This window comes from Gymnoscopelus braueri (assembly GCF_963280865.1).
Source record: "Gymnoscopelus braueri genome assembly, chromosome: 11".
Taxonomy (NCBI): domain Eukaryota; kingdom Metazoa; phylum Chordata; class Actinopteri; order Myctophiformes; family Myctophidae; genus Gymnoscopelus; species Gymnoscopelus braueri.
The window spans coordinates 32,441,883-32,461,825 of NC_137613.1; the positions used below are offsets into that span (position 1 = coordinate 32,441,883).

General features: G+C 44.8%; 2 protein-coding genes across 7 annotated transcripts in view; both read left to right on the forward strand.

The window, feature by feature from the left end:
- Positions 1 to 19,943, forward strand: part of fhod3a (formin homology 2 domain containing 3a) — a 74,730-nt gene that overhangs the window by 29,714 nt on the left and 25,073 nt on the right. For all 6 annotated transcript variants that reach the window (XM_080443098.1, XM_080443095.1, XM_080443096.1 and 3 more), the window contains exons 4-10: positions 13,805 to 13,872; positions 14,787 to 14,892; positions 16,169 to 16,263; positions 16,727 to 16,838; positions 17,183 to 17,277; positions 17,414 to 17,557; positions 17,681 to 17,919. In XM_080443098.1, the coding sequence (XP_080299224.1) occupies positions 13,805 to 13,872; positions 14,787 to 14,892; positions 16,169 to 16,263; positions 16,727 to 16,838; positions 17,183 to 17,277; positions 17,414 to 17,557; positions 17,681 to 17,919 (859 nt within the window). The remainder of the gene's footprint in view (positions 1 to 13,804; positions 13,873 to 14,786; positions 14,893 to 16,168; positions 16,264 to 16,726; positions 16,839 to 17,182; positions 17,278 to 17,413; positions 17,558 to 17,680; positions 17,920 to 19,943) is intronic.
- LOC308095940 (exosome complex component RRP41-like) lies at positions 579 to 1,310 on the forward strand (the record flags this gene model as incomplete). Its single annotated transcript, XM_080443118.1, has 1 exon — positions 579 to 1,310. The coding sequence occupies one exon, from the start codon at positions 579 to 581 to the stop codon at positions 1,308 to 1,310; it is 732 nt and encodes a 243-aa protein (XP_080299244.1).

The window sequence follows — 19,943 nt, forward strand, 5'->3', positions numbered from 1 at the left end:
CAGCAGTATAAACAGTGTAACAAAATAGAGCTTGAGGAACCGAATAGAACAGGGCGCCACTTCTCCATTGAACTCAATGGACGCAGCCGCCCTGTTCTATTCGGTTGGTCGCCCTATTGCAGTGAATGGTGTCCTCAGGCTTGATACCACTTTTCCTTTCACTGGCTTCACTTGAGTCTGTCTGTGTCTGTCTGTCTGTCTGTCTGTCTGTCTGTCTGTCTGTCTGTCTGTCTGTCTGTCTGTCTGTCTGTCTGTCTGTCTGTCTGTCTGTTTGTTTGCAGCTAATCTTGCAAACCACTAGACCCATCAGCGGCATATTTCTTGTGCATGCTGCCAGTAGGTCAAGGATGTAAATCCATGGATATTTTTCACATATTGTGAATATATATTTTTTTCTTTTTAGAACTTAAATCTTATAGTGGAAGTCAAAGGAGGAGGTCGTATTGGGCTGATGCTTTGCCCAAATATGGAGATAACTAACATCATAGACGACTGACGTCATAGTACTGACGTGACGTCATAGGTGACTTATGTCGAACTACACACGTGTGCTGCCACTCGCCCTGGTTTCCACAAACATGGCAGGCCTTGAATTGCTGTCCGATCAGGGATACCGTCTAGATGGAAGAAAAGCATCTGAACTTAGAAAAGTACAAGCTCGCATGGGTGTGTTTGCCCAGGCTGACGGCTCTGCGTACATTGAGCAGGGCAACACCAAAGTCCTTGCTGTTGTGTATGGTCCCCATGAAACGCGAGGTTCACGCAGCCGGACCCTTTATGACAGAGCTGTTATCAACTGTCAATACAGCATGGCCACATTCAGTACAGCGGAGAGGAAGAGGAGACCTCATGGGGACCGCAAGTCCACAGAGATGAGTCTTCACCTAAAGCAGACGTTTGAGGCGGCTGTGATGACCCAGCTCTATCCGCGTTCTCAAATAGACATCTATGTTAAGATTTTGCAGTCGGATGGTGGGAACTACAGTGAGTGCGTGAATGCCGCCACACTGGCAGTGATCGATGCTGGCATTCCAATGCGAGACTACGTGTGTGCCTGCACAGTGGGGTTTGTGGACGAGACGCCCCTGGCAGACCTGTCCCGTGTAGAGGAGAGTGGAGGAAGCTCGTTGGCTATGGCACTCCTGCCACGTGGGGGGCAGATCGCTTTGCTGCAGATGGATGCTAGACTACATCAGGACCACCTAGAGACTCTGATGGAGGCCGCCATGACGGCTTGTGAAGGTGTAAGCAAAGTATTGGATGAGGTAGTGCGGCAGCACCTACAAGTGAATGTGCTCACTGGAGAGTGATGGGGACGGGGGGGGGGGGGGGTGGAGAGGGAATGGCTGAGTTGGAATTTCAATGGTGTGGTGTGAATGAAAAAGTTGGGTATTTTTTTTATATATGTAATGACCAGTCTTAGATATGTTTTGTAATTAATCTATGGCTTAAAAAAAAATTAAGTGTATAGATGAATTATGTCTTAGACTGGTCACAGGACATCCCAGATCCACATAACAGGGAAGTCATGTTAATAGACCCCATGCTGTTTTTCTTTACTGTACACATAATATGTTAGGATACATAGGATACACAAACCCATTCAGCTCAGAGGGTTTACATTTGTACTCTCTTTGAGAATTAACACTGAGGAATTTACTGTGTAGAAGCAATGTGTTGACACAGGTCACAAGCAGGAGTCCTCCTTCTACTTTTGTGTATCGGCGTCTGACTCTGTGGCGTGCAGCCATGCCCTCGAGGCGTCTCTGGTCCCACTGGGAAGAGGCCCTCCTCTGAAGGTGGTCTATACAGGGGTGATTATGTGGTCGTCAGTCGAACCTGCGGCATCACTACTTTAGGTCTGTATCGTACAAGGCTTTCCAGTTCCATCCCATGATGCACCTGCCGCTCCGGTGTTCCGTGAAACACAGCGTGGTTGTAAACATAATGACTCACCGTGGCTTTAGGTTCTGTATCAGGTCAAGTTGGTTTGCCTGTGTGGAGAGACGAGGTTGCTGTGGTCACATCACATCCAGGGATTAGTCCAAGCCCAGGGGGTCACGGCGGTAATCTAATTAGGCAGCAGGAGAACCACTTAGCAGATGGAAAGATGCAATATCCAGGGGAATCCCTGCATCACTGAGAGGAGGACATTCACTGCAAGCATACTGTGTTCAGTGCATGCACATATGCACGTATACATGTCCAAGTTGCAAGTTTGTTCCATTAATGTAGTACAAAAACGTCTTGTTGGTTACACTGTATAAGGTGGTTTGAGGTTAATATGAAGGTTATACAGTCTAAGGAGCTTATCTACTTCATGACATGGAAAAGTATTATGTTTGTAATTTAACACGCATGGATACTAGAATAGAGACGATATGGTTTCTTTGTTTGCTGTTCATTAAATTAGATAGCCTAAAGGTCTCTACACACTGGGGGCATAACGAAGAAACATTCCGAAAATTGCCAGTGAGATTTTCCGCATCAAAACTATTCATATAGTTGATGCCTCATGCATACAGATTGATGCTTTTATTTGCGGTGAAAAATAGATAGAAAAAACATTTATCGCTTTATTTCCATATAATATTCTGTTAGAAAAACATGAGTGGTAAGCTCAGTCCCTTCTCTAACTAACTAACTAACTAACTAACTAACAACTAGCATTATTAGGGAAAAGGGAGTATTATCTGGTGTCTGGGGGAGGGGAAATAGCTTGTTCTGCTTCACCCAACAGGTGACTGCCCATATGGCTCAGCTGAGTGCACAGAGGGGAGCTGTTTTTGGTTAAGTGTCTTGGGCGAGCCGAGGGTCTAACCAGTGACCTTCCGATTCCCAGACAGCCTCTCTACCCACTACGGATGCCCATATGCATACACAGTAAACAGCCTCTGTCAATTTAACTCTTGAGTGTACAAATGTACACTTTTGTATGCTCTCAGAGTGCGACAATTCTCCAGTATGTCGTCCCAAAATGGGACGTTAACAGGCGTCCTGTGGCCGTGTCACCCCAGGAGATAAAGCTCTAATTATAGAGTGTGTTTGGCACACACTGGGAGGGAGACAGCTCTGTCAAGACTGAGGTGTGGAGTGCACACACACATGCACACGTGGTGTGGATTTCGTGAGCTTTGTGAAACAGAGCAATGTCACTGTGGTTCTCAAACTTTTTCATGTCCAAGGACCTCCAAACTGATGTGTATTTAAAAATCTAAAATAGCCGATCTACGTGTTCATAGCATGTCTCTGTGAGCTCCTAGATCGGCTATTTTTGAATAGCCAAAGTATAAAAATTATTAAAATGATTGTGATGCTATATCAAGTCATTTTGCTGTATAATTTTAATGTATAAAACATGTTTAACCAATCTGTATTATAGAGTATGTCAACACAATATACATACAGTAACTAGCACAACTTCAGTGGTTGTAGTAGGTGGTCTCCCTACTCTTCCATTGAGACATTTAGACCGGTGGTGGGTAGGAGGACACCTACTGGCTCATAACCAAATATCTTCCCTGGACAACTGGGGATTGTGTCTTGGTTTAAATCCCAGGTAGGACATAAAACGTACAGATTGCAGCTTTAAATAAGCACAAAGGTGTGTGTGTGCGTGTGTGTGTGTGCGTGTGCGTGCATTTGCGCGTGCATGCATGTCACAGTCTGCAATGGTGTGCTGTGCATGTGCCTAGTTGTGCATGCACGTCTGTACTGTGGTCCATTTCTGTTCAGCCCAACGTCTGTCTGTCTCTGTCTCTGTCTCCATGGATGCATGGTGGTGTAGCTATCTGTCTCTGTTTTGGTGCATGTGAGGTCATGTTGAAAGAACTGTGAGTCTTCCAAAACAAAACAGTAAAACTGGAAGCTCTAACCTATAAATGGAAACCTGAATGTCTAAACCCCTGAGCGAAGCCAATGGATCATCCACACACACGCACGCACACACGCTCATATACACACACACATGCACTGATGCACGCACACAAACCCATGTACACCCGTATGCACTATTGCATGTACACACACACACATGCGCGTGCACATTCATACACATGCAAGCATGCACAGACAGACAGACACTCACACCACGTCAGCGCAACCCAGTGCGTATTCCAGCTCTCCTTGTGACAATAATAAAACCAAGGGCCAGGAAGGAAAGAATGACCAACACTATAGACACGTGGATTTTGACCGATCACCCATCTGTCATGTCATCGCGTCCCCATTCCCTTACACTCACCCTGCTCCTCCATGGCTCTTCTGTCCATTGGCAGATACTTAATTGAGTTGTTATTTTTTCACTGCTAGTTTGTTTTTCGCTTGTATTTATGCGTCTCTGTAGAAACGGTGTCCATTTGCGTTCCTTAGAGCTCTTAGGCCCGGAGGTCAAAGTTGAGGGTGATTTGTTTGATTCACTTCCTGGTTGAGTCGGGCTGTCTGCCATCGCTCCATTATGAGCAGTATTGAGACAGCTGGAGCCATTAAGGGGAATTGGAAAACAGCCTGTTGATTATTTATAGTGTCAAACTGTGTTTACTCTTGTACAGGATGGTAATTATCTAGACACGACATTGTTGGGCCAATGGCAGGGCATTACAGGGCATTGTCATGACATTATTAATGTTGGCACAAGTTATGTGTGTACTTATGTTGATTCTTTATTAACTGTGCACAAGAGAAGTAAGTTATGACTAGCAAGACTCAAATCTCTTTGAATAGGGAGTCGAGTAAATCTCAAGTTGTGAACGTATTATCATTCACATTTTATATTTCAGAACTTTTGCAAATTGTATAAAATGGTAAATGGTTCAATCCTTTCTCCAAACAATGTGCTTTACAATGTGCATATTCAACCATTCACACAGTGAAAGCTGAGGAAACCATACACGGTACCAACCTGCTCAGTTCAGTGTTCAGTGTCTCACTCAAGGACACTTTGACGTCAAGCCAAGAGGAACCAGGCATCCTATCAGGAACCTTATGATTCCAAGACGGCCACTGCTGCCCTGTAAAAAAACATTTTCCATTTGTATGCATGTGCCATCCACTGCCTCAAGAAACGATGAGATTAACAATGTTGAATACAAATCTATGATTGGTGGATATTCTTCATGATATGCAGACAAAGGTTTTGGATTATGTTGTCTTAAATTGTTGGTGCTGCTGTCTTTAGAGTTTCAAGTTTCCCCCCCAAAATATATGTATATATATATATATATATATATATATATATATATATTATACTTACTCTGGTGTAATGGTGCTGCTATCGGCCTGGCTGAGACAATTAGTCCATCCGTCTGTCCGTCTGTCTGTGAACAGCTAATCTCTGGCACCATTGGCCCAATCCCTGGAGGCCAGAGCAGAAGCTCTGCCCCAAATTGTTCACATTGGCCTGTTATAGCCAAGCCCCCAGAACCGAGAGGGAGCAGTGAAGCGCATTGGACGCGGTGGCCAATCATAGGTACTGCAGCTTATTACGGCTGGGGCCAGACACATGAACGAGCGAAAACGATTTCGACCAATGGGCTCGACTCATGAGCTTGCGCACGGGGTTGCACACAGGGTTGCGCACGGAGTTGGCACTACTGCTCATGCGAGACGACGCGCAGAGACCCCGCCCGTCACATTTCCCAACCCGGAAGAAGGGGTGAAAAGGGAGTATGCGCTCGGCGAGCAACTCCATACAAGTGAATGGGCGGGGATTTCCGGTGCCCTCTCTATTATTTTTAGCTCTATGGTTATAGCGCCACCAGGAGTGATTTTTTCAAAATATTTTTTTAATATTACTCCTACAGATTTTATCTAAACATCACGCAAATCGGTACACATTATCTCTATAGTCATGTGATCAAGACGGATCTGTCCGATTTTTCTAATTCAGTCCTGATTGGCTAAGATTGAAAATCAGAATCATGCACAACATGATTCGCCGGGAATCTTTGCACGCAGTAGGAAGAATCACTATCCAAATGTTTCAAATCTACTCATGGTGGCGCTACAACAAATCTTGGCCTATAACTCTTGAACCGTTGGTCATAATCAACATCTGGATTCCTTGGCTCATTTATAGGCCCTGTTTATGTGCCAGATTACATTTTCTGCCATAGTGTGTCAGGGCCGGACTGGGACCAAAATTCAGCCCTGGCATTTTGGTCCGGACCGGCCCACCACCCCCCGGACCGTTTTGTCAACGGGGGGGGGGGGGGGGGGGGGGGGGGGGGCTGTTTCAGCCCAGCCCTGCACATGAACTCTGCAGCCGCACTGAGGCCCCTGCTGGAAAGCATCCCAGCCCAAACATTAACTTAACTAATAATTGGGCCACACGACCCTGAAATGACCGTAATAATCCTAAAACGGGAGCAAAAATATTTGATTTAAAAAAAAAAAAAAAAAAAAAAAAATTTTTTTTTTTTTTTTTTTTTTTGGTGGCCCAGCGGCCCACTGGCCCGCGGCCCACCGGGCATTTGCCCGGTACGCCAAATGGCCAGTCCACCCCTGTAGTGTGTTTTCTTCAAAACACACTTTTTGCTACTACTCCCACAGATTTTGTCCAAAACTCACACAAATCGGTACACATTATCTCTGGGGTCATGTGATAAAGATGTATGTGTTTTTATTTTTTAGATCCCTTTCCAAGTGGCTAACTGGCTATGACCAAAGTTTGCGGGCTCTGGCTAGGCAACCCGGCCTAACACTATGCAATTTCCAACCCAGTTCCACAGTGAAAGCCGTCCCCAGATACCACACCAAACTCATGCCTATATTTAACTGCAGTGTCAGTGCTTAATCTAAACTCATTTCAATTAATGCCCACACTAGCGGCGAGAAAGCTACAAAATGGCCAAGGTTAGCCAGCTACATGGCTGCTGAGTCGCCATTGACGCTCAAGCCACACTGCCTGAATGGAAAATGTAGTGTATAGTAGCACAGAGAACTGGTTGCTTCCCTTTATTAAGTCACTGTGTAGCTTGATTTTAGAGAAAATAACTTGTAGTAGTGGTGCAACATTAGTCAAACTAATCAAATTGATTGTTGCAGCCCTAACTTGTAGCCTGTTGCTTTGTCATCGCTAGTGTGATCACAATATAACCTTACCTAATACAAGTATGTCATTTGTGATAAGCTGCAGCCAACTCTTGATTTGTGCTTTTGGATGGACAGACAGAGCAGCATTGCTGTGATTATTTCCCCTTAGCGGGAATCAAACCAGAATCTCTTGAACTCCATCCGCTCCCCCTACATTGTGAGGCCTAAAGAACCTAAAGATGCTTCTTATCTCATATCTAAACAGAACCAGCTAAGCTATAACTAGGATGGATTTGATTGAGCTCTGGGTAATGCTACACAGTAAAACACAGCAGTGTTCATTTATCCATTTTTAACTCTCAGAGTTAAATTAAAACTGAGGGTTTTAATGTGTTTGTATTGTGCGCACTGAAAAATCCCTCTCTATACTGTAAATGTGAAATGGTATTTGGTAAAGAGCAGACGGGTCCCTCTCACTGTCACTGGGTCCCTCTCGGGTCCCTCTCACTGATAGAATCTATCCCTGTACAGAATGTGTCATGTCAGCATATAGTTTACTGTTCATCAGATATGTCCAAATGGGTCAATGTATGTACGTACATTATATCACGTTATCTATCGTGATTTGTGAGCCACAGCCAGGGTATCAGTTCCCCTCTTTATAGGACACAGAAGGTGCTCTCTTCTCTGTGTGTGTGTGTGTGTGTGTGTGTGTGTGTGTGTGCGTGTGCGTGTGCGTGTGCGTGTGCGTGTGCGTGTGCGTGCGCGTGTGCGTGCGTGTGTGAGTGCGTGCGTGCGTGCGTGCGTGCGACCGCGCGCACACACGTCCACTTGATGAGCAACGACCCCAATATCGTGTGCATTTGCATTTAAAATGTAGGTATCTTTGGCAGTGGAATAAGCTTCACTTCCTTCACAAACATACTGGTCTGCCAGTAGTAAGGTGTGCAAAGGTCAGGGATTAATTTTAGCCACTTTAACTCTATATATACTTTTGCCCGGGGCTCTCCAGGGGTCTATAGTATAGCCAATGTACAAGCTCACAATTTGTCATGCTGCAACACATTGTGTGAGCTTGTAGCTCTGCTATGTTTGCCGAATGTTGCCCATTTATGACATGCCCAGAAGAGGGATGCTAGGGGTTCATAGCATAGGCTAAGCGGTCATAATGAGGACATATCTATGTATACGCTCTGATCGGTGCAGTGTGTAGAGTCCAAAGATGGGGCTGTCGACTGACACTGTGATTGGTTACACAAAAACACACCCCTCTATCTGAGCTAAACTCAAGCCCCCAGAACCGCGGAGAATGATTGAAGCCTCAAAACCCTGGTGGCTAAATCTGGTATTTGCAGGACTTCCGCATTTGTGACGCTACTGCGCATGCTTCTATCGTCTGCAATGCTAGTGGGCCTGCTCTATTCCTCTACTCTACTCAATAGATTGTCTCCAATATTGGAACCAATCTACTGCGTAGAGGTACTTCCGGATGCTTCATGCGCTTGTGAGCAACTTTCATTGAAATTAATAGGTGGGGCGGGGCAGTCCGCCCTCTAGATATATTATAACTCTATGGCTAAAACTTAGCAAAAAGTTTAGCAATGAAGCCATTTCATGACGTCTTTAAGGGGTATTTTACTGTACCAAATGCAAATACTTTGTTGATAATTTGTTGATAATTATCAAACATAACACTTTATGATGTAAATTTATAGTACAAGGAGGAAGCAGTGGAAATGATTTTGGTGAATATTTTTTCCTGGTACACTCTGTGTGTAAATTAATGAATTAATTCAACTCTCAGAGTTAAATTTCACTGTGCCTCTCTACCACACAACCGATCGAAACAAGCCAAATATCTGCTGTGTATCAGTGCCGTTGACATGCTCCTGAGGCACTGCAGCCATTTTGGTAAAGGTTACCCTGATAGGCCCACTCAGAGCCTGATGGAGAACCCGATAGGTCAGTGCTTGGGAGCGTCTGAGTCCGCTGTGCTAGCCGTTGAGAATCCTGACCGAGCGTTCCGTCCAGTTCTAAGAGGCCACTTGATTTCCAGGGAAACCAAGCTAGGACGAGGAAACACTGGCCATTGAGGACAGAATCTGTTCTTAGCTGTTAGTAGAGGTTGCAGTGTTTTGTGTGGATGAGATAAGGGTCTTACAGGGCCTTTCTTTCTTTTTTTCCTTGACCAAAATGCTAAGAATGTTATTTGTTATGTTGTTTAGACAGATGCTAGGTTTGATGTTTACTTGGTATACCAGTTTCTTTGTCTCTTTCTACTTACAGTATGTGACCATTTAAGGTCCTTACACACCGGGGCGATTTTTTTCATGCGAATAATACGTATTTTTAAAAAACCTTATAAAGTCAATGCAAGCTTCCACACCAGTTTCGCGGAGCGAAAAAAGCGCCTTTTAATTATTCGGAACGAGTCAGAATTGTGCGTATATTCGCATATTTGCCGGTGTGTAACCGCCTTTACCCTGTGATTTGTTGACTAGGATTCATGCCATTTTCTCTGAGCTTGCATTTGCTAGTTGCTCTGGATAAGAGTGCCTGCTAATGCCTAAATTGTACATTTTCATTGTCTATATTCATGGTGTTTTGCACCGTGGGGGTAATCTGTCTGTGTGGGGGGTGCTACTACGTATATAATCCATTAATCATTGGAAGTTGCTCAACTACATGGAACCAATCCCGGAGCTCTGCACAGGCAAGGCTCGCGATTCAGCATTGGCTAAACTCCAGTTAAGTAAGTGAAAGCCAGAGGTGCTGTTATAGTGTAAGAGGAAGATAAGAGGTTGTGAATGGATGGAACCAATGACAGCGCGGCTCTGATCATCTTCACCATACACTCTCTCTGTCCACACTCCATGCACACACACACACACACACACACACACACACACACACACACACACACACACACACACACACACACACACACACACACACACACACACACACACACACACACACACACACACACACTTAACCACAACTTGCCCCTAACTCTACAGGGATTTTAACCCTAATCCTAAACGAGCACCAGGAAATGCCATGAAATGTCCTCACTTTGAAGGATTTCTCTCAACTTTCTAGCCTTGTGAGGACATCTGGTCCATGCAAAGATAGAAGTACAAGAGCCGGCACACACACACACACACCCCCACACCCCCACACCCACACACACACACACACACACACACACACACACACACACACACACACACACACACACACACACACACACACACAAACACACACATGGGCAGTAGTGATTAGAGCTATATCGGAATGTTAATGAGCTGCTGGCTGGGCTCTAGCAGTGAGGTATTCAGGTCACGACACGGAAAATACGGATTAGGAACTGCTACAGGCCACACTGCTCATATAAACCACTGCAATAATATTCTATAATATGTGTGTAAGCCTGTCTGTGTGTGTATTTGTGTGTGTGCACCTGCACCTGCTTGCCTCTGTGTGTCTACACTTATTGAAAACATAATGGTGCGATTACTGTAGTGTACATGTGAGTGTTTATGTTCAAAGCAGATTTAGCTGAGAGACTATTATGTGAGTGTGTATCCAGTTATACTGTAATATCAGCGCAGCGGGGGGCTTGGGTGTGTGTAAATTCCAAGTTTGTGCATCTGTGTATCCTCCTCAAATCATCTATGATTGACGGAGGGTGGACCAGGCGGAGGGGGGGAAGAGGTGAGGGCTGCACTGACCCGCAGATATGATTCTGTACGGTGCAGATATGGGTGAGCCTGGCTCAGGAGCCTGCCTGTCTGACCTGTCTGAGCTCAGGGTAACCATTGCTAAGGCAAGCTAAACTTGGATAACTCAAGTCCAGGGTCAAAAAGTAATTTTTTCATTCCACACACAGACAGACAAATATGTAACATTTGTCCGAAGACGCCGAATGTTGCTAAACACACATTTCAAATGACATGCACTTGTAGAACCAGGACATTTTTAGCTTTCCCACTGTGCCAATATTATTTTAGTTCTCCAAATATTCAGAGAACATAGTCACATTACATAGACTATACAAAAAGAAATGCTTAAATTGTATCACATAAAAAAGGTTTATAAGCTGCCTATTTGCAATTCTTGCCAATAAGTCCTTTCTTCATGGATGAAAAACTTATGGTAAGAATAAATGGTCAAAGCATGTAACCCAAAGAAAGAAAAAGAAAGGAAAGGAGGTGAATAAAAAGTAACGAAATGAAGGAAGGAGAAAGAGGGAAGAGAGAGATCGACCACAAAGTGCAGGCCGGCGTCTGGCAGAAACAGAGGAGGCCAGTTGCTTCTGTCTCTGAGTAAACAAAAACAAGGAAGGACAAGAAAATAGAAGGAGAGGATGCAAAATCTGCTGCACCCATTGGCTGCAAATGGGGGAATTCCCTTTCAGAGATACACAAATTATATGTCAAATAAAGATATATGTACATGTGAAAACTGTCTAATTTACTGCAGTGGCGTTGGGAAGTATAGCTGCAGAGAGAGGCAAGGTTAAAGCTCCTCTCACCAGGGTGCTACTCAACACAACCACAGTCTGCTGCTGGGGTGTTAATTTACCTTGCTCAAGGGCCACAGAGTAATTGTTTAATGATCCGGTGCAGTGGTTCAAAAACTCAATCCTAAAATAGTTGAACTGAATTGGTTATAGCTATTTTTGTTTGCCTTTTCAGTCTATCCATGTCCCTCTTGTTAAAAACCTTCTATGGCAAGGCCAATTTTTGCACTCTACATACTGTTGTACATACAGAAGATGGTAATACTTATATGATTATATTTTGGATTTATGTACATTAGCATGGTTTGTCTTGAATTACATTTTTAGTTTGGGTAATGTGATTTGCACTGCATCCATACTTGGAAAAAGTAAAAAAAATAAGCATCTACCTACCCATCTATATAAAGTTCCAAAATTCAATAAGGTCAGACTACAAAAGTCCTTTGTTCATCAGTCGATTTTGAGGCTAAATTTAGAATCTGTCCGAGGGCCAGTAGAAGAATGAAGGACACTGCTCTTGTCTTCATGTTTTTAAGAATGTAATTCATTTTGTGTATGTTTGTGTGTGTTATGTTAAATGTGTGTATTATGTGTTGCATACAAGGCTACTTGTATGCCGTCTCAAGACAAAGACAAAGACAAAGTAATATCGTAATATTGTGTCGTATCTCTCATAGACTTTCCTTCAGTGACTGTGTGCTGTCTACGTCACATTGTGTGTTTTGTGTGCATTACACAATGATAAATGCACACGACCGCTTTTTCCCGTAACATGGTACTTTCACACTGTGCCAAAGTGGACAAAGCATTAAGACATATGGGACAGACATGCTGCCCCTGGCACTGGAAATAATCCATCCAGTTCATTGAGAATTTCTTGCCCCCAAGGGGACGTTTATTAGCTAGGTATAGAAAGTGCTTCAGGGTCAAGGGTCAACGTATTCCCTCCCTCCCAACGTATTCTCAAAGGGCTCATTCCATTTCCATATCAGTCAGTCGGTCAGTACCATTAACCACTTAAACCCTATATACTTTATTGACCGGAGTTCCCAGGGGTCTATACTAATCATCCAAATTTCCCTCTTCACTAAATCTCTTCTAAATCTCTTCTAATCTCCAAAAATATCATCTCTGTGAGCTTGGAGGTCGGCTATTTTCGATGAATATTCACCCCCAGAATAGGGACGCTAAAGTGTTTTTTAACCACATGAACATGAATTTTCTGTGAAAATAGTCGAACATTTCGGGGAAAGAAATAGCTGATCTACTAGCTCACATGCTGTGAGCTTGTAGATCAGCTATTTGAGGCGAAGAGATTTGTTGTAGAGGGGAAAGAATGAGGGTACAAAGAATATTGGGTTTAAGTGGTTAATGACAATAATGATAAAAAGATCTCAACGATCTTAATAAATGTCTCTTGCTATGTAAACACCACATTTGGTGTGGGTGTGTTCTTTTTTTTGGGGGGGGGGGGGGCTGCCTTTATTTAGATAGTACAGCGTAGAGTGACAGGAAACAGGGAGAGAGACGAGGAATGACACGCAGCGTAGGCCGTCGGGTTCGGGAATCGAACCCGCGGCCCACTGACAGGCTGCAGTAGAGCCTATATGGTATGCGCCTTAACCAACAGACCATCGGCGCCCTGTGTGCATGATCTTTTAAGATATTCCTTCCAAGTAGTGGTAGAGCCTGATAAACTGCAGGCTAACTGTAACCATTGTACTGCTTTGTTGTGTGTTGCCATGTCATGTGGACTAGAGCAGTGGACCCTTACGGGTCCCTTTGTTTCCATTTGTACACTCTCAAGAGTTATGGATCCATTGCCCAATGCATACCAACCTGGGAGTCCTTGAAATTAAAAGATTCAAGAACCACTGGAGTGATGTGGGCTACATTCAGAGTGTGTGTCTGTGTATTTGTGTTTTGTGTGTGTCTCTAAGGTCATTGTGTGTGTGTGTGTGTATGTGTGTGTGTGTGTGTGTGTGTGTGTGTGTGTGTGTGTGTGTGTGTGTGTGTGTGTGTGTGTGTGTGTGTGTGTGTGTGTGTGTGTGTGTGTGTGTGTGTGTGTGTGTGTGTGTGTGTGTGTGTGTGTGTGTGTTTGTGTGTGCGTGCGCGTGCGCGCGTGCAAAGGCTTCAGACAAGTAGTGCTGATGGAGTAGCCACATATAGATAGCATCTGTGTATTTAGCATAGTTTTGAAAATAACCATCTCTCTCTCTCTCTGTCTGTCTGTCTGTCTTTTTGCAGAAAAACTATATAACTCCAATGGACGTGACTTAAGGAGGGCACTTTTCTCTCTAAAGCAAATATTTCAGGTAAAACAAAAATAGACAATCACACGCACACACACACGCACACACACACACACACACACACACACACACACACACACACACACACACACACACACACACACACACACACACACACACACACACACACACACACACACAATTACAGTTTCAGTATGTGTTTGGAGAATACAGTTGGTTACTGTGGCCACTGTGTGCTTCCATGATGACAGGCAGCTCCTTCCACGTGGCTTGCTGTGTGTGTGTGTGTGTGTGTGTGTGTGTGTGTGTGTGTGTGTGTGTGTGTGTGTGTGTGTGTGTGTGTGTGTGTGTGTGTGTGTGTGTGTGTGTGTGTGTGTGTGTGTGTGTGTGTGTGTGTGTGTGTGTGTGTGTGTAAACCTTTATTTTAGGATGAGAGAAGTCAGCCTCTTTCAACACCACGGACACTTTTGCTATCTGGAAATACACACACACACACACACACACACACACACACACACACACACACACACACACACACACACACACACACACACTGTAGAGTCAGCCACTCAGCAGTGAAGAAGACTTTCCGGCATCGCTTGAATTGTGTTTGTGTTATGAGGTACATCATGGTTATCAACAACAAATTGAGAAATATAATGATGTTGAAACAGCCACTGTGTGTTTGAGCTGAGTGAGAGGCATAGTTAGCCTTTGGCAGATGATGTAGCAATCAGCACACCAATATAACACCAATCATACTCTCTGCACATTACTGCCACCCTCTGGTTAGAACGTAGATCGCAATTACATGTGACTCATCATGTTATAAATATATACAATGCAAATTATACAAAATGTTGCATGTTTGTCTCTCTCACTCTCCCCTCCTCTCTCCTCCTCCTCTCTTCCTCTGTTTTTCTGTCTCATGGTGTGTCCTCCTCTCCTTCTGTCAGGATGACAAGGACCTGGTCCATGAGTTTGTGATAGCTGAGGGTCTGACCTGCCTCATCAAGGTGGGAACAGAGGCTGACCAGAACTACCAGAACTACATACTGAGAGGTATGCTCTCGATCCATGTTTTCTTTTTTTGTTGGATTGATTGAATACTTTATTAACACGTTGCAAACAGTATGTACAATTAGACAAGCTATGCTAAATGGATAACACAAAAGGCCTTGTTTCCATTGTGGTCCTATGTACTCAATTAATCATCAAGACATACATTACATACAATACAATACTTATCATCAACAATACCTGGAGCAACAATGGGTATATTTACAGAATTGTATTCCCTTCTCTCTCTCTCTCTCTCTCTCTCTCTCTCTCTCTCTCTCTCTCTCTCTTCCCCTCTCTCTCTCTCTCTCTCTCTCTCTCTCTCTCTCTCTCTCTCTCTCTCTCTCTCTCTCTCTCTCTCTCTCTCTCTCTCTCTCTCACACGCACACGCACGCACACATGCACACACATACATAACTAATAGGCACCTGGGCTTATCTATCAAAGCCACACTCCAAACACTTGTCACTGATAATAGCTCCATGAGCAGCATAATTACTGAGTGTTTGTGTTCATTATGAATTGGCTAAGGACTCACTATTTACAGCCCTCTCGTAATAAGTCATACAATTCACCATTAGCTGCTCACATCCCTGTTGTAACTGGATACCACTGAGGTCATTATTGTCACACGATGTTTGATGTCTCAGCTTCACAACTTTGCTTAAGTTTCCCCCCGGGGGAAACTCCATACCCTTCTAGTCACTAAATGAACAGCTCTTGTTGAATTATAGCATTTCTGTAGCATGTGTGAACAATTCACATGCATGTTAGCTGTAACATGCAAGCTGTCACGGCTGAATTTATGTCCAGGTGACATAAGCGTTAAAATGTGTGTGTGTGTGTGTGTGTGTGTGTGTGTGTGTGTGTGTGTGTGTGTGTGTGTGTGTGTGTGTGTGTGTGTGTGTGTGTGTGTGTGTGTTGCATTATGAGCAACTCAAATCAGAGCACAACTCAGATACTGATTCAACTTGACATCACCTGTAAAGGTTTAAAGGTGTAAAAAAAGTTGGTGAAATTCTGTGTTGTACAATTTAGAGACATAATTCTCTTTTATTGCCTGTATGTTTCTACAAACAAATAATTTGTCTCATTGAGGTGCATTACACTCAACAGTATTAAGAAACATTTAACAAATATTTTGCCTAAACATAACGGTAAACATAAAGAGAGAAGATTGTAAATTCAGATGTATTCCCTTGTTTCTTAAAGGGTAGAAATATGTTTGACTGAATTTAATCATGTACATTTTCTCTCTCTCTCTCTCTGATGCCCACAGCTATGGGTCAGATCATGCTGTATGTTGATGGGATGAACGGTGTCATTGGCCATGATGAGACTATCCAGTGGCTCTACACTCTAATCGGGTCAAAGGTGAAGATGCTCCATATTGCCCAATGACAAAACCTGGAATGCTTTCTGAAACGAGTACACAACAACATTCAATCTGCTTGCATGTGGAAGCTATACGTCAGCAGTTGTCCTGTTGGGAAATCAGCCTTGCATCCAACACGCATGCACGCACGCACGCACGCACACACACACACACACACACACACACACACTCATTACCATGTCAAATTTCTCACAGCTGGCTTTAAATGCACCACTTAAAATGTTGAACTCCCTCCATTGTTCTGTTAGCAGTGTAGTAACAGTGTCCTGACGCGAGTAGTGGGTGGTGTATCTGTTACTAGTTGTAGTTATTTATGTACAGTGTGTGTGTGTGTGTGCACGTGCGTGTGCGCGCGTGACTGCGTGTTTTTGCATGCGCACACGTACTGTACAGTATATGTATTGCATACTTACAGTATGATCAATGTTTGTTGTCCCCTAGTTCCGTCTGGTGGTGAAGACCGCTCTAAAGCTGTTGCTGGTGTTCGTGGAATACTCAGAGTCCAACGCCCCTCTGCTCATCGATGCCATCAACATCGTGGACAACAAGAGAGGTACAGGACACCACGCTGTAAAATCGAACTCTGAGAGTGTACAAATGTAACCAAATGGACCCGTGGGTCCATTTGGTTACATTTAAACACTCTCAGAGTTAGAAGTGAATAAATAACACTGTTTTACAAGAGAGTGTGTGTCTGTGTACATGTGTTTTGTGTGTGTACATATTTTACTATACGCAAGCACTCACTCACCCACGCACACACACACACACGCACGCACGCACGCACGCACACGTTGACACACTGACAGGCAGACAGACAGACACAGAGATGTACTGTAATTGGTTGGAAGGATAGATAAGATACATTCATACCGTATCTGCTGTGGTGACTTCCAGGTGGTAAGCCATGGTCCAACTCCATGGAGATCTTGGATGAAAAGGACGGAGTGGACACAGAGCTGCTGGTTTACGCCATGACACTCATCAACAAGGTATGCTAGGTATCTCTACTTTTTTACTTTACTTACAGTGCAGACACACGTACTGTAGGTGGATTCTTAAAACGCTTCCCGCTTGACCTGTGTGAACCTATGTTATGTATTCTCTTTCTCTCGCCATCCTTGGCAGACCTTGGGTGCGCTGCCCGACCAGGATTCGTTCTATGACATGGTGGATGGGCTGGAAGAGCAGGGCATTGAGTCAGTGTCCCAGAGACACCTGGGACGGAGGGGCACCGATCTAGACCTGGTGGAACAGCTCAACATCTACGAGGTCTGTGTTTATGTCTGTACTGTAGATGTCCATCTGAGGAACAAGGAAGTGCCTAAAGACACACACACACACACACACTCCTCATCACCTCACCCTGGGCCTCCTATTGTCGTCCTTCCCCAGGCGACCCTACGGCACGAGGACGGCGATGACGACAGCCAACCTCCGCCGACGGGCCGCAGGGACCGTCGACGAACCAGCCTCACGGGCGGAGATAAGAGGCGGGGCCTGGAGAGGAGGCGGAGCCGCAGAGCCTCTCTGGGGAGGTCTGGCCACGCTTCCCCCAGCAGCCCCGCCTCTCCGCTGAGAGGCGCTGGTTTCCAGTCCTTCAACGGACAGAGGGCCGAGGACCCCAGCGAGAGGTGAGACCGAGGGGACAGACAGAGGACATAGAAGAGGGGGTTGGGGTGGTGTATATGGGATGCAAAAAACATTTCATTCATGGTTGCAGATGCATGTGTGGTGTAAGTGAGCGCTGTGAGCGTAAATGATAGTGACTGATTCTGTCCCGACACTCTGCCACAGAGCACTGTCAGGTTGTCTCCACTCCATGTAAGTTTTTAATGCCACTCAGAAAAAAGGTCAGAGCTGATGACCTTTGTCCTTCTGCCTATTCATTAAAACACATGGCTCTTTAACACACCTTTGTAATTTCAAGGACGCCCCAGTTTGATATGCATTAGTCCATGGACCCCCAATTTGATACACTGTAATATCCTCAGTGTTCATTTAGCTCAGAGAGTGTATAGATGGAACCAAATGGACCCGTAATCTGCACACTCTACAGACCCATAAGGATCCAATTTGTTCTTAACTATCAATAATTTAGCTGGATCCCTGAAGCCCACTTAAGGATCCCTGGGGGTCCCTGGATCGCACATAGAGAACCAGTGGTTTAACAGAAGTGTGTCACACATGTGTTTATTTTTTTTAACACTAAGTCACAGGCACAAAAAAGAAAATATACCACGCTCCAAAATAGCAGGCGCACAAGCCTTCTCAGTTTGCAGAGGAGTTTTGTTTGTGATACTAACGGCAGCGTGCACACAAGTTGAACCAATTAACACATTTTGAGAGAGCGTTGCGGTGACACTAAACAAGAAAAAGAGGTTGCGCATCAACAGAGGAGTGCTAGACCCAAAATCCAGTATACATATAAAAATTAGGAATTGAAAAAATCCCCAAAAGGTAGCACATCCAAAATTTCAAATCAATGGAGGACAAAGAGCTCACATTTCGACTTTTTTTATTGGCACACACCAATAAACTAACGCTTACACGTTCCCATGCTCTGATGAAGGCTCATAGCCGAAACGCGCAAAAAAGTGGAAATGTGAGTACTTTGTCCTCCATTGATTTGAACTTTTGGACATGCTACCTTTTTGGGGATTTTTTTAATTCCTACTTTTTATATGTTGCGGTGATACTGTCTGCACATGCAGGTAAGTTCGGAGACCTGCGGCTCCAGGAGCATGCCTCAGGTACTCTCCCTCGCGCTCTCCCTCTTTTACTCGTCTTTCATCGTCCTCGCCTCTCCTTGCCCCCTCTCTCCCCCTGCTCCCCTCTCTCTACCTGTCTCCCCCTCTCGTCTCCCGTCACCCCCTCTCAGCTTGAAATGTGTGAACGCAGCAGGTTCTGGCCCTCGGCCTGTGTAAGTACAGCGCAGGGACTGTCAGCGCCGCTGCTAATGCAGCGCTGTGTGTTAACAGCATGGTGTGTGTGTGTGTGTGTGTGTGTGCACACGTGCACATTTGTGTGTGTGTGTGTGTGTGTGTGTATTTGCACATAACATGAAAGTGTGCAAGAGGGAGTCAACGGTCAATGGTCACACGGCTCATTGAACGAGTGTTGAAAGGAAATATAGCCTGCTTCATATTTACTGTATGTTTATGTTAATACTGCATAGTACCCGCACAGACACACACACACAGAGATGGACATGCCACACACAGTATGTCATACACAGACACACACACACACACACACACACAGCACACGCACGCTTGCAGATGTGTTATGTACACACACATGCGCGCGTGCACACTTTTATTGGGTGTTCCGTCCGTCTCACACACACACACACACACACACACACACACACACACACACACGCACACACACACACACACAGAGCTTCGGTCCAGTGGAACAGCACCTGGCAGTGCACAGCAGTGCGGGCGTAACAAGCCTCATCTGGTTTCACTAGCAGGAACATCTCAACGCGTCTGACTTCCAATCAGCCGGCTCACATGTCCCCCGTCTCGCCGCCGTTGGACCTGAGCTGATCTCAGATCACTTGTTATATGCCCTGAGTCATTTCCTCCCTACGTGGTTCTTCCTCCTTCCTCTGTCTCTGTCAGCGTGTTCAGTCTCTCTCCACACGCAT